Source organism: Andrena cerasifolii, chromosome 1 (genome assembly GCF_050908995.1).
Source record: "Andrena cerasifolii isolate SP2316 chromosome 1, iyAndCera1_principal, whole genome shotgun sequence".
Taxonomy (NCBI): Eukaryota; Metazoa; Arthropoda; class Insecta; order Hymenoptera; family Andrenidae; genus Andrena; species Andrena cerasifolii.
The window spans coordinates 25,129,138-25,143,811 of record NC_135118.1 but is presented as its reverse complement, the minus strand read 5'-3'; the positions used below and the strand labels follow the sequence as shown (position 1 = coordinate 25,143,811).

At 45.5% G+C, this 14,674-nt stretch overlaps 2 protein-coding genes across 6 annotated transcripts in view; both read left to right on the top strand.

The window, feature by feature from the left end:
* The window catches only part of LOC143371642 (uncharacterized), a 185,319-nt gene extending 178,000 nt beyond the window's left edge, over positions 1-7,319 (top strand). For all 5 annotated transcript variants that reach the window (XM_076817101.1, XM_076817093.1, XM_076817063.1 and 2 more), the window contains 3 exons: positions 154-3,453; positions 4,129-4,620; positions 5,326-7,319. In XM_076817101.1, the coding sequence (XP_076673216.1) occupies positions 1,317-3,453; positions 4,129-4,565 (2,574 nt within the window). In that variant the 5' untranslated portion in view covers positions 154-1,316 and the 3' untranslated portion in view covers positions 4,566-4,620; positions 5,326-7,319. The remainder of the gene's footprint in view (positions 1-153; positions 3,454-4,128; positions 4,621-5,325) is intronic.
* Positions 7,320-9,039: 1,720 nt separating this feature from the next.
* Positions 9,040-11,303, top strand: Asf1 (histone chaperone asf1). The gene is made up of 3 exons (XM_076816793.1): positions 9,040-9,548; positions 9,842-9,957; positions 10,049-11,303. The coding sequence occupies exons 1-3, from the start codon at positions 9,440-9,442 to the stop codon at positions 10,418-10,420; spliced, it is 597 nt and encodes a 198-aa protein (XP_076672908.1). The 5' UTR covers positions 9,040-9,439; the 3' UTR covers positions 10,421-11,303.
* The last annotated feature ends 3,371 nt before the right edge of the window (positions 11,304-14,674 follow it).

Genomic DNA, 14,674 nt, shown 5'->3' with positions numbered 1-14,674 from the left:
AAATCTGCTTCCACTGACTCCACGAGCTAAATCCTTTTCCTCTTGCGTGCAGAACTACCTGCATGTACCCTCGATTTACCACCCAGGTCGTAGCTCAGCGACCAATCGCCGCCGGGAACTGACCAAGGAATTAACAAGGACCGTTTTTCACAGGTGTCCGCAGCCACACTCGCGCCGCGAGGGCAGAGGGCGACCAGCAGCGAAAGCTCAGCGAGCGCGCACGTAACCAGCGGGGGGCGGGGGGGTTCAGGAGGATGGGAGGAAATGAATGGACTCCGGGTAACTGCGGAAGCATCCCATCCAGGAGGAGCACCGACTGATTCCAGGCATTAAATGTACCCGCAGGAATGCAGGTTTCGCCCGAGGCTCTCGCGAATCTGGGATGGCTTCGAGCAATGATGATATTGGATTAAGCCCGGCTAACAAGCTCGCCCCGACGACGACGGCGTCCTATCGTCCGTGAAAGTAGAGATAGGTTTTAAATCGAGTCTGCGCCCGGGACAAGGCAGCGTAACGCCGTTACCGCGGCGAAATAATACGAGGCTTATTGAATCCCGATGATATAATGGAAGTGCACGACGCGAGGCGATAATAGCGCCCGTTCGGACAAAAGTCAGCGGACCCGAGGTCAGCGTGCGCTCTAAGGGCGGAGGCGACCTCTCTAGCACCCCTCAGCTTCCAACGTCCGTTCGCCCGTCGTTTTCGCCAGCGAGTCTGTGGAAGCTCGCTCAACACCGCCCGTCGAAGATGTAGACACCCCAGCCAACCGGGACAGTGGATAGTGGAAACAGACGGGCACATCCGGTCGCAGTTTAGACAGGAGTTCGTAGTTTAGTCCAAGGACGTAGGAAATCGATCGCGTAACCGCTCCCAAAGATCAGGCCAGTGATAGACGGTGTTTGCAGACGCCGGGAGGGAAATGCAACAGATGCCGACGATCAGCGTGACCGCTGCGACACAGGGATTCGTAGGACACGTTTACCAACGCGAGTGATATTTAGGGATGTAAAGTAGTTGACTCAGGGAAAAGACTCGCCAGATTGTGACTCCAGGCGGATAATTGAGCATAAGGCCCCGAGGAACGGAGGATTTGGGACTCGTTAGAGAAGATATATATTATATGTATATATAATATACGCGTGTCTTCACAAGTGTCCTTAAAATCTAGTGCACTGGTCGTCGCGTCCCGCGCCAGCTACCTCTAACCTTCCTCCCTCCTTGGGTTATGGAATGAACCGATGTCCGGCTAGACTCGCCGGCCGCAGTCCTTCGCGCTGGTCCGGGTTCTACCGCGCTCGAGCAGCGTCGCCGACATCATGACCCCGATGATGCGTCTGCTACCGTCGACGCTGCTGCTGGTACTGTCCTGCGCGACCGTTAGCGCCGCTAGCGGCGACGGCGGGCCCAACAGCGGGCCCAACAGCCCGATATTCAACCTGGACAACACCGCGCTCGAGAAGAATTTGGCGGCGATATTCAACAAGGTGGCGCACAGCTCGGCGACCACGAAGCGCAGCGTGCCCGCCTACGATGCCCAGGTGTCGGCTAGCACGACCCTGTCGACGGTGCCGTCACCTCTGACCACCACCACTACTACCACCACCACCACGACCACCAGCTCGTCGATACCGTACGTCAGGAACCCCGTCCCCAGAGCGACCGTGTCGCCCGCCTTCCGCGAGATGCCCTCTTACGCGCCACCCTCTCGCGCTCTCTTCACACCGCCCCTGCCCCCAGAGTACCTTCACCCGTTCGCGAACAAGCCAACCCTCAGAGGAACCAACTCGGATGTTCATCAGGGCCTTAAGAGACCGGTGCCGCCACCTAGTGGCACACCCGCACACGAGAGGATACCGATCAGGCCCCCCGATCTGCAAGGCCCATCGCAGGTCCCGGAGAGGCACTCTCATTCCAGAAACAAGCCCCCTAGTGCTCCCAGCAAGGAGCAGAACGTGGTGGAGCCTAGCGAGCTGGACAGGAGGAACAGTACCAACGAGTTCGTACCTACGCTCCACTATCCCAGCATCTCGAGGATACTCTCTGGCAGCAACGGCAGGAAGCAGGATATTCCGGAGATACTTCTCAAGCCTCTGGCCACGAAAACCCCGCTGCAGAACGCGCCCGTGGTGCCCACAACGGAGAAGATGACCACTCCGTCCACTACGACCGCCAGGAGCCCCAGCACCGTCGACTCCTCGAGGTCCGTCACGCAGCCGACCATCTTCAACCTGCCTAACACGAGGCGGCACGACGACGACGTCTATCACGGGCTGAGGAACGAGAACGGCTTCAAGACGGAGAACATAGAGATAGTGGACACCGAGAGGCTGCCGTACCCACAGCCGCAGCCGCCAGCGCCTGCTCCCAAGAGGCCCAACGATGACAGCGACCGCGTTGTGCCGCAGGTCGACACGCACCCGCTGGAGTCCACGTGGCGGATCGCCTGGTCCCTTCACGTCTACGTCGCGGCGATTATGTTCACGTTGATGGCCCTATACTCCATCTACAAGATCGTCCGATTCAATGAAGCAACGAATCTCCTAACCCAGTCCTACTTCCTCGCTGTCCACCTCTTGCTAACCACCGTCTGCACCCTACGGTGCTTTCACCTGTTCTACGACGCTTATAATCTCGGACACTCGCTGCCCGAGTCGTTGTCGCGCGTCCTCATGTACCTACCTGCCCCGCTGCTATCAACTGCGTTCGCCACCCTGGTGCTCTACCTGGCTCGTTGCTCCGAGGCGCCGTCGCTGAACAACAGGTTCCTATCGCCAGCCGCGCTGGTACTGTCCTCCACGGTGCACATAGTCCTCTGCGTCTCCCTGCACGTCTCCACCCACGTGCTAGGCTACCGGGACGAGGCGAAAATACTGCCGCTCATCTGCCAGTGCATCTACATCATCATCTGCGTCACTTTGGGCCTAGGCTACATGTACGTGTACCGAGTGGTGCGCTCACAGATCCACCTGGCCACTAATAAAGCAGCCGGCGCAAATCACATAGTGGCCGCTGATCCTACCACGATGGCCCTGAGCACCGCAATCACCACCAGCATCGCAACCGCTCTGTTCTTCATCCTGATGGGGTTCATCCAGCTGTACGGAATCTTTGGCAACGTCCAGGAACGACCGCTGTCCTATCCCTGGCTATGGTGGGGCTGGCAGTTCGCTGTTAGACTGCTGGAACTCGCTGTCTGCGGGCTGCTGGCCTGGGTGGCTAGCCTGTCGCAGTACCCGTTAAGGGAGAAACAGCTGCAACAGCACACCGTGCACTCCGGATTCGCTCTGTTTCCCTGCGGCAGCTCCACATCCACCGAGAACATGGACGACGTCCTCTACCCGGCTATCTGCAGCACCAACCAGGCCATCCAGAACTACACGATGAGAACGGGGAAACAGGTTTACGACGATAGCTTCCCGTTGAACACGCTGCCGGAGCATTTGAACATATCAGGTATCGGTGCATCGCGGTGTGACCGCGCGTTACGATCTAAATCGCCGACCGTTAGTCGCCGCTCCATCGGCTCCCGAGAATTTTCGAACCGCTCCTGGGCCACGATCCGAGTTTCGAAATTAGAGTGGTCACCGGGAACGGCTCGAGTATTCGCGGTGTCTAATGTATCTCGTTTGGCAATAGACGTTGGGTTTGAAACTCCTCTGTATATAGAACGCTAGAGGATCCAGTGGTCTAGTAATTCTCAAAATCCTTTGAGGACAAAGCTGGTACGGTTCAAAGAAGCTGAAGGTAGTTCTATCAAGTCCCAAGGACATCTACAGGGTATTTTCATCTTATTTCGTCGCATAGAAGCTGTAAATTCACTCTCACAGCATTGTACAACTGACAAAAGAACTTGCTCCGTGTCTTTCCGCCCAACAGCAAATAAAGTATCTCGGTAACACATTTTTATCGCGTCGCGAAGACCCCGCAACTCTGTCCCCGACGATATCCACTTTCGACCACCCTCTCCCCCGCTTAATTATTCCCTAGAAGCTCTCGAATGGTCGGCGCGTCTGCCTAACGAGATACAACGCGAGTCAGGTGGCAGGAAAAAGAGAGAAACCACCATTCCTTTCATCGCGTACAATGGGAGGAGTCGGCATGCTAAATATCGCGGTGTCATTGTCGCAGGTACCTTTGAGAGACATTCCATTCGCAAGTCGGGCACCATGGGCCATTTCCCACACGAGGGTCGCGGCTCGTTAAACCGCCACGGTAATGGCATACAGACCCTGAGGAGCTCCGAGAGCCGCGGCAGGCATACGCCGGTGCAGGGCCTGCACGAGCAGCAGACGCCCACCACGGGCTCGACGATGCTGGTCGCCGAGGACGGGTTCGTCAGATTCCGGAGCCTGGGCGCGGAGGACGACGAGCTGTCCGACACGCCCAGCGTGGTTGGCACCCATGGCAGAGGAAGCTCCCTGGCTGGAAGCGTGCGATTCAACGCGAGACACCCGTCGCTGCAGCACCAGCATCCCCATCCCCATCAGCACCAGCATCAACACTCGCTTCAGCATCCCCATCCGAGCCAGCATCCGGCTCACCACCAGCTGTACAATAACACGTAAAAGTTGTGCACGCTGCGTACCAGCTAGATAGAAATTTGTTCCCGTTCGACTTCGGGTAAGTTCACGCGGCTCTGTCGGTAAAGCAGGGAGTGTCTTAGCTGCAAACGGTATAGCGACTATTTATAGGTTAAAGTTTCGAGCTGATTGAAGCTTCTGCTGATTATCTTCTCATATTTCTTCTCTTCTTATAGTTCTCATGTTTACTTCAACGCTCCACCGAGTTTACAACCTCGCTATACCTTTTCCAGCTGCTATAACGATTGTAAGACAGCTAACCTAAGGACGAAGCCGTAATTTGATTCTAAATACTTATGAAATACTCGGGAACGGGGTGGAGGCGTTGAAAGTTAAGATTCCTGAGGTCGTTATACCTCGCCTAAGAAGTTGATAAAAAAAGTTCGTGTAATAGGGAGTAGGGCGGTTGAAGTTCTCCTTACTGCACGCGCGTTGAGCGTAATTTAATGGGAACTATGAATTAGGGAGCAAAGGACTTTGTGGAAGATATGGGGGATACTTTGTGGCTGGGGTGTTGGTGTAACAGTTTAAGGTTAGTGGGAGGGATAAGCAGGTTTCTTTCTGATTTAATAGGATCGTAGTCGCTTCTGAGTCGTATGTAGGTCAGGACGAGTTTCAGGGGATTATCCGGCGTGAGTGGAGCTGCATTTAGTAGGGAACTTGTTGAAGTAACGATTGTAGAGGAAGAGCTGATCCTTGTCCCTGCTTTAGCTTGTGGTCTGATCGTCCTTTTTCATTGTTGCAGATGCAGTCGTGAGTCGTCAGCGAAATATAGGATACATGGTTCCCAGGGCTGCCGCGGCTATGCTCTAAACACGACGAACTAATTTTATCTTATTCTATATAAGATATGTCCTGTGTATAGACACCTCTACTTGCCATTCGCATTCTCCTGCTTCGCATCTACGTCCGAGCCGGCGAACCTTCGTGGCCGTTATGGTATCGAATATTTATTATTTGAAGGTTCACGATTGAGCGGAGGAAGAAATGAAGTATACGGCGGGGCTCCCTATACCGCGACAGAGGGAGCTCTTCTACCTGTTACCGTGGGTAGTTGCAGGGTATCTCGAATCTTGACCTTATTACTAGGCACTTGGTACTTATTAAGATTCATGTGATTAAACGAACGTTGTATCTCACGGAGAATGAGAAGGAAAGAAGACAAGAGAAGAAAACGAAGAACGTGCAGGGGCAGAAGAGACGAAGCTTCCTCTCGGTTCTCCTTCATCGAGTAGGAAGACACTCGGCTGTGGAGCCCGTATCGGTGCAACACGTGACTTTTGGCAAATGCAAGGTCCCCTCTCCGGTTTTTTGTAACGTGACCTTGGAACTGTTGTACAGCTTACTTTCGCCAATACTGTCTTGCGTGCTCCCTCTTATTCTTCGGTGGCAAAGGAAGTTTCGCGATTTTGGTGAGCTTTAGAATGATTTAACGACACTGGGGATACTCGAACGATGATCGAGTATAGCTGGTTTCCCTTCCAACCCCTCTCTTTTTTTTTATGACGCTCGTTGAGTTGTTCTAAACCACCAGGTAAAAGTTTAAACGGTTAGTAGCGTTGATGCATCACCAGCTCGACCGATACACGCGCCCTCCTTCCTCCTCGCGATTCGACAGGAAGTATATTTTCTAATGAAACAAAAAACGCGATAAAAATGGAAACTTATTCACGTGGTCCAAGCAAAAAAAATGGGAGGAGGATAGAACGAATAAGCGGCGGACTCGCGTCGGTACACTTCGCAGGATTGTGATTCTCTGTCGAGCTAAACGAAGGAACAGTAAACGAAGAAGAAAAAGACTAACGGCGTATTGTACAGTCGATGATAATTTATCACTCAGTCCAATTGTAAGATTTATTTAGCAGTTAAGGATTGGATTAAGAATTCCCTGTTCATATACGTATATTAAGTTACGTCGATATGATGTAGCCCGAGTATAGGAGCTACTTCGCGCTCGTAGGGACGACGGATATCAGCGATTTCTGTTTAACAAAGTCAATGTCGAGCGACCAGCAGCACGTAACGATGTTTCCTCTCCGCGTCGGAGACAACACGCGTACACACGAAGGATTTCACTTCGCACACAGGCCAGCATAATTTCGTTCCTCCACACCTACCTCCCGCTCCCGCCCTCCGCCCCTGTCCTCGCTCCCTGCACGCCTCCCCTCGCCCCAGCCCCTCCCAAGCTCTCACCGTTCCCCTCTGTTTTTATAATATTAAATCTTTTATTTTTCGTCGCAGAACCTAAGGTACAAAATGGTACTTTCTACCTTCTTCACGTTCGTATATCGATAGGTTGTAAGCGGTCAGCGCAATGTATATGTTTCTATGGACATTGTAAATAAGGTATACGGGCTCATCGTGAGTAGATTTATCGTTGCGATAGAATCCGCGCGCAGATTCTATCCCGACGCGCACCCGACATTCACATGTTACACGCTTCTGTGTTCCCCCCCGAAGCGCGCGAGCGCGCGCAGATGTACACGGGCAGTTGTCATTGCATACACGTACAGGTCATGGTATGTACCGAAACCGTCACTCTCAGTTGTAAATGCAAGGACTCGTTTTTAATTTATGTCGATGAAACTGTAATTTATTATGTGAAACATTCCACGGCAATGGTGATCAGTGTGTGACTGCGATCGATACTTCTTTTGTGGGATTTTATTGCAATTTTAGATTAACATAGCGCTGAAAGAAAGAGGAACAAATGTAAATAAAAAGCTTTTTTGCGAAACACCCTTATCGTTTGCATCCTGTCTTTCACGGCATTGTCGATCTCGTTACGCACATCGGAATGTTTTTTTTTATACTCCCCTGCTTTATCCTCCTCGTTATAGAAGAGAAAAGAAAAAGCGGAGAGGCAGTCGAGTTTTAACGATCGCGTTGCATATGGAAGCGAATTTGTCGCGTAACAATACCAGCGATCGGTATGTAGAACGAGACGTTGAAACGTTTTGTACTCGTACCAGTCGAGCAGTTATTTCAGCACTTTATTCATTGCAAATAATATATATATATTTATATCGTAACTCGATTCGTTCGTGATAATGAAGATTATTTAAGAACTGATCTGTAAAGAGAAAGAATGAAGTTTGCAGCTTATTATCGCCTTGTTCTTCCGCGTCCCGAGTAGTTTGCATTATTATCGCGTCCGACTTGGTTCTGTACAGTGCTCGTCAGGCATAAACTTTTAATTTCCTTAAGTCCAGTAGAAAATTGGCTTAAACGGTCGTGACCTGATTATACATCAAACGACGCTGCTCGCAACGGAGAAAAGTGCAGTCGCGGGCGTTTATTTATTCGCCCCTTTCCTGAATTCGTAACGTTTAATTAGGAGGAACGGAAGAAACGAGTATACTTGATGGAGGTTGTTCTCTGTCGGCCGACGTCGCGCTGTAAAAGAAGCAATCTTGTATAGACGACTCAAATACGTCAGGAGCAATGTAAATAAAAAAAGTAATATTTAATAAAACTTACATGTACAAATGGGCTTCTATGGAATACAACAGCAAAAGTCTTTGAAACAATTAAAACATTCCTTAAAATTATTAGATCTAAATAAAACAAGTCCGAAGGAGAAGGAAATAATAAAGAAACAGATGGGGACATTTTCTTCAATTACTTTTAATAAGAAGAAAGAAATTTCATGTGCAGTAACAATTTTTCGGGGGTTGCTTTCGAAAAATGCAACAACGTGCGCCATCTACCAGTGAAATGTGCTGAATGCTAAGGCAGATATGCAACAAAGTGAACATAGTAGAAAAGTTTAATACCGATACATGATTAAATGTTTACAGCACATTCGTCTGTGGTGTCCTGCTCATACAGATTAAAAATAATCATCACTATATATCAAATAACAAAAGGGAATTAATATTCAATTTCAACACAAAATCATTTTATATTTAATTCAAAATTTTTCTTCAAAATTGGCAACACATAAGTAGCGGAAAGTGCAGTCAATTACAAATTATGGCAAGGCGGACAAACAGTATATCACCGTTTTAAATTTGCAACATATTTGTTAACAAAACCGAGTGTCTTGTTCACACTTGTCCACCAACTTGTCCAATAGCATTATCACCTTCTATGATTGGCCATGAAGAACTGACAATCGCGCCAAATGCATCCCTCTGCATTGCAAACAGCCCTTAAGAACGGTTACTTCCAGTAGCTTGCTTTTAAAATTCACACATTGGGCTGTATAGGGCTGTGCCCTGAAGTGCCATCTGCTAGTCTTATAAGAAACTGCAAGCTGGGAGAAAATAAAAACCTAAAATTCACACAATTAACTCGCTGAAAACATTCTTCTCCATTCATCAGTATATTCCATCACATTATCTTCTTTATTCATAGAAGGCATGCATTTTATCATTTCAAATCTATCAGAAAAATGGAATCGAATTGCATCAGCCTTTTCAATAAAACCGCCCCTGGTGCTCGACAAGTGTTTTCAAACCAAGGAATAACTGCCTCAAAAAACTGAACAATTCCTGAAAATTTCCGTAAGATCGACGATCAGATTTTTCCCTTGGCTCTTGAAAATCCGCGCACAATTAAGGAGAGCGATTTTCAAAATTCGTACGCACGCACGATGCGTACGACAGCGCAATAAACTTCGGTAGTTCCCGAAACACCGGAAGCGTCCTTTGCAGTCCTTTGGTTCGTTTGCCGCCAAAGCAAGCAGTGTGTTGCGATGAAATTGTTTATCCTTTGATTCGTGATCCGTCGCCTCTGTTATAAGATTAATACCGGAACACCGTGGAAAGTACAGGATCCCAATAACAGATCCCTCCGAGCCATCGTGGTGAAGGTCGCATCCTCCTGTGAAAATTTAACGTTTAACAAAGTCGACGATGGCCAAAGTTCAGCTGGCGAATGTAGCCGTGCTCGACAATCCTTCGCCGTTTCTAAATCCATTCCAGTTCGAAGTCACTTTTGAGTGTATCGAGGAACTGAAAGAAGGTAGCTCCTTCGATTCTCTATCCGTATCGCCGACCGCTGCCGCGAATTCGTGTCAAAATTAGTTGGAACAAGTACATTTTCCAATGCTTCTAGCAGTTTAGCTAGGTTAGCTTCAACAGCCAAACAGTTTGTTTTCCAAGGACGAATCGGCGTAACAAATCTTATTTTAGTATCTTATCGATAAGGAGGCTATTGGTAGCCGCCGATTCGAATGCGTGCTTTTTCCATGCCGATTGTTGCGTTACCGAAGTTACGCGTTATCAAGTGTTTTATTAACGACAATGGAATTACAGATTTAGAATGGAAGATGATCTACGTCGGCAGCGCCGAGTCCGAGGAATTCGACCAGGTGTTGGACACGATTTATGTCGGCCCAATTCCCGAGGGAAGACACATGTTCATATTTCAGGTAAATCGAAGATGCCCTCTCGAACGTAGACCCAGGGCCAGGAGCCTGCGTTTAAATTTGTGTCTCGCGAATGCTGTGCGTTTACTTTCAGGCCGACCCTCCAGACGTCAGCAGAATACCAGTCAACGATGCCTTGGGAGTTACGGTCGTGTTACTCACTTGTTCGTACAGGGGGCACGAATTTGTCCGCGTCGGATACTTTATAAATAACGAATACACGGATCCTGAGCTCAGGGAGAATCCACCTACGCAGCCTCAGTTCGACAAAGTACAACGAAATATCTTAGGGGATAAGCCACGTGTCACTAGATTTAAAATAAATTGGGACGATGGATCTAGTTCGACGACAAACAATGTGCCAGACGGCATGGACGCTCAGTCCCTAGAAGAGACATCGCAAGACGCGCCGACGTCTACGTTGGGCTTCACAGAGAGCACGCACAATAGTATGGAAGTGATGTGAACGTCAGTTTGGCAATAATAAGTAAGCTAGCGGAGACCGCGATTCGAGGAATGAAGTAGTACCTGGGAAGAAGATTGAAATGGTTCATATATTTGGATACCTCAATGGAGAAGCATTAAGAGAAGCGATAGCCTTTTGTACGGAGCACGTCGATTGATTTTTCCTTTGTTAAAAAAAGAAACTCCCGTTGATAGAGAGTTTCGCATGTTGGTTGATATTGTGATTTGAAATTTTTCGTGGGAATGTTTACCACTCAGTACGTATGGATACTTACTTGGAAACAGAGACGCTCATAATTTCTATCTCAATAAAATTTCGTGTAACGAATAAAGGTTAAAATTTTATTCGCCATTTGTCGAATAAAGTTCACTCGAATTAACGAACGAATGACGAATTTTTTTTTTCAACTTTTATTCGTTACTCGAAATTTTATTTAAATAAAAAGTTGCCTATCTCTGCTTGAAAACCAACGATTGTTTATTATGGATCACTGCGAAAGAGATAATTTGTTTGAGTACGGAAATTATAATTACTAGGTAGCTGAAACAAATTCTAAGCTGGATAAGATGTATCTTGTAACAGAAGCCTTCTAACCACAAAGTACACAGTTATATACTTCGAGCTGGAGACTTTTGATTGCAGGGTTGTTATTAAAGAAATATTTGATTCAACGTTAACTCTCGGTAGTTGTAATTTAAAAAGGATTGTATTATTGATATTCTAGAAACGTTTGGAACTTTGTGTTTTTAATACTTTAAGTATTATGTATTATGGCTAATTATTCTACTTGAAATTAATAGATATAAGGCTGTTCCCATTTTATCAGTGTATGTACATATATACTAAAATGAGAAATATACATTATGTTTTTTACTTCATTAAATATTGCTTCTAAATATTTCACCTCCCGATTTACCGTGCACGGTGTAAAAGTTTACCATCACCCGTGTAACGTGAATTAATTACAATAAGAATGTGAAGGTGGTGGAAAGCAATGCGCAACAGACTTACACAAGTATAAGGGCATAAGATAACACGAATATCGATACGTGTGGGCTAAGATATATGCTTTCGTGCCCCTGGTAATTTAAACGTGTGTTTGTTGATATCAAGTTTGTCAGAACGCTGTGCGTGCGGTCAGTGGTTTACTAACACATTCTCAGTTTCGGTCACTGCCGTCAAAGGAAGCTTATCTGCGCGTATAGCTTTTTTTTAAACGTAACATCAGCTGCGTGTTCAGTTACAGTATGCATACACGTCACACGTTAGACCAATTACTTAATCCAATTACCACTGACGATTTATGGGGAGAAGCCACTGTGAAAATTTTTTTCCGACTTTTCTTTTCGTGCATTTTCATAATGTTCGGTGTCTCAAATATATAGCTGCATAGTTTCAAAGTGAAGCTTGAAAATATTTGGGAGATACGGAAGGATTTGTTTAGGTATCGCAGCGGTCAGAATTGCTAGGTAACTTGGTGTCAAACGCCCAGAGGCGGATTCAGTAGCCTTTCTTGGAGGGGGCGAAATATGTAAAAGTACATAAATACATTTTTGAACTCTCTTTTACAAGATTTAAAATGTCCTTGTAACTTATATTTTAATATCGCTATCTGATACTGTAGCCTAAATAATTAAATTCACATTAATTATTTATACAGAATAATACACAATGTCATAATATTTTTCTATTTTATTACTCTTGGGGGGGGGGCATCGCTCCTCCCCCCCCTGGATCCGCACTTGCAAACGCCTGAAAAGTTTATGTCCTACAATCTAAATGTATCTAATAAGAGGGGTTATCTGTGTACTCGAATATCCCGGAACGACACATTTTACATAATCTGTCAATTTTCAGGCAAACATAATCTCTCCGAGCGTTTTGTTTACAATTAATGATATGTATAATATTTCCGATTCTAAATGGCAAGGTAATATCATCTTCATCTTCAGCTTTCATCAGACGAATCACAGCTGCTGATTTCATTAATAGTATCGAGGTTATTGTAAACAACGTTTCTTTGTCCATTGTAGCATCCGTTTTGATTTCGCATGAAACGCAGGAAAAAGCGTTCCGTTTTCAAGAACGCATGAACCGTAGTAACGAAACGGGACGATATGAATGCGCGCAGCGACTGCGCTGTGATCGCACTCACCGCGTGAATCGGAGCGCACCCTGCCTGGGTGACTCATCAACGCCCAGCTCGAACCGTTTAACCTAGGAACGTGAAATATGGGTACATTGGTAGGTACATTGTTTTCATGACGTAAACATCCACTGAGGAAGTTTTTTTGAAAATTCCGTTCCCAAGTGGGTGAAAAGAGGTGAAGTGTGTTTTCATGGATTCCTGAAAATCTCTTAGGTCTGATTAAATAGATATCAACTTGGTTTTTACTTCGAAAGGTTACCCACATAAATGCCTAAAACCCAATTTTAGGATTTTGCCCTAACCAACCGCTAAGGAGGTGAAACGTGTTTTCCTGGAGTCCTTAATATCTCTTAGGCCCGAAGCCAAGCGCGGGAGTATTTTGCTAGTGAGGTTATATATTGTTTAGAACTAGGTAAGTAAGCAGAGACTCACTGGCTACGACGGGACCGTATATATCTGCGATCTTCGAGTTGCAGAAAATAAATTCTGTCAAAACTTTAATGGGGGGAACCACTGTAAGAAATCGGAAAATCGTTTTTTTCTTTTTTACATTTTCTGAAAGACATACATTTCAAGAATGCTCTGTCCAAATTTTATGAAGAAATTTTTAAAATTGACAGTGATATAGGGTGACCGTACCTAATATCGCCTAGCAAAAGTTAAATCGCTGTCAATTGAATAATAATTGATATTTTTGCATGCAATTCGTTTCAAAGTAAAGAGAAATAATTCATCTTTCATGTAGCATAAATCAGAATTGTTAAAACCTATAAATTTTTAATTAGGAATTAAAAAACGTAAGACATGTAAAAATCCGGTCCCGCAAAAAATGTACCTAATATTATCTACTCAAGAAATAATGTTTAAGAGGGTAGGTTACCCTAAAAAAATTTTAAAATTGTTTTTTAGGATGTTTGCATATTCCGCTAGCTACATCTTTTCTACGTATTTTAAGCGCCACCGGGCCCCGAAATTCTAAAATATTAAGGAATTACAGTAAAGACTGTACGAGCCTGCACATGAGATCGGACAACGATGTCCATCTTTAAACGCGATTTCCCAGAAACAACGTTTTCCAAAACGGTGAACATATAATCTCGAAAACCCCTCGAACGATTTCAATGAAAATTTACGGGGAGTTGCAGGAAACTATTTCCCTCCATGTATTGGGAGCACATTTTCAATATAAATTCTTAAAAAAAGATAAAAAATATTTTTCCTGCAAAAAAAGGAAAAATCAGAAACATCAACATAAAAATTGTATTAATTTGTTTAACAAAATTTTGCTTCCTGCACAATATGGATACTGTCTTACAGATTATAAAAATGCCTCTAATTTGTGTTTTAGGTAATTCACCTGTCCGAAATTTTTGCACCTGTTTTCTATTCAATATGTTTTGTCTCTACGAGGTACAATAAAAAAAAATACATTTACATTTCGTTTACGTGTGAGTTGGATTCGTTTATTATTACACAATTTTTATTTAAATAAGAATTTCGAATATCAATATAAAAGTTAAAAAAAATTATTCGTCATTCGTTCGTTAATCCGAGTTAACTTTAGTCGGCACATGGCGAATAATTTTTTTTAACTTCTATTCGGTATTCGAGACTTTATTTAAATAGAAATGTTGCCCATCACCTGGAGGAAGCATGCAATGAGCGAATATGTAGACGGCGGTAGAAAGAGAAAGATATAGTTTGGGTACTCTCCTTCTCTCTCTCGCAGGCACGGGGTTGGTTGGCGAACTGCTCACGCGCTACTCGCCCCTGGCGTTAGAAACAGAAAAAGAGTACCCAAACTATATCTCACTCTTTCTACCGCCGTCTACTTACATTTTCGCCCATTGTATGTTTCCTCCAGGTATATACATACGTATGCTCTAAGTTTTCAGGTGGTAATAAAAATTCTTCGTAGAAAGTTACATTTCAATAGAAAAGAATGCCTTTAAATTGAAAGTAGCCTTTATTATCGACCGCCACAGTGGCTTCCCCATTAATCAATTGCAAAAAAATAGTCCAAACAGAAATCAGCTTACAAGTTAGAAACAATATATTTTCTATTTCGTATAAGGTAGGTAAATTAATAACAATCGATCGGCAAG

What these genes read in the sequence shown, in the direction of transcription:
- Asf1 (XM_076816793.1), top strand. Translation starts at nt 9,440, where the DNA reads ATGGCCAAAGTTCAGCTGGCGAATGTAGCCGTGCTCGACAATCCTTCG. An exon ending in TATCGAGGAACTGAAAGAAG is followed by an intron (nt 9,549 to 9,841) that starts GTAGCTCCTTCG and finishes ATGGAATTACAG; the next exon opens with ATTTAGAATGGAAGATGATC. An exon ending in GACACATGTTCATATTTCAG is followed by an intron (nt 9,958 to 10,048) that starts GTAAATCGAAGA and finishes GTTTACTTTCAG; the next exon opens with GCCGACCCTCCAGACGTCAG.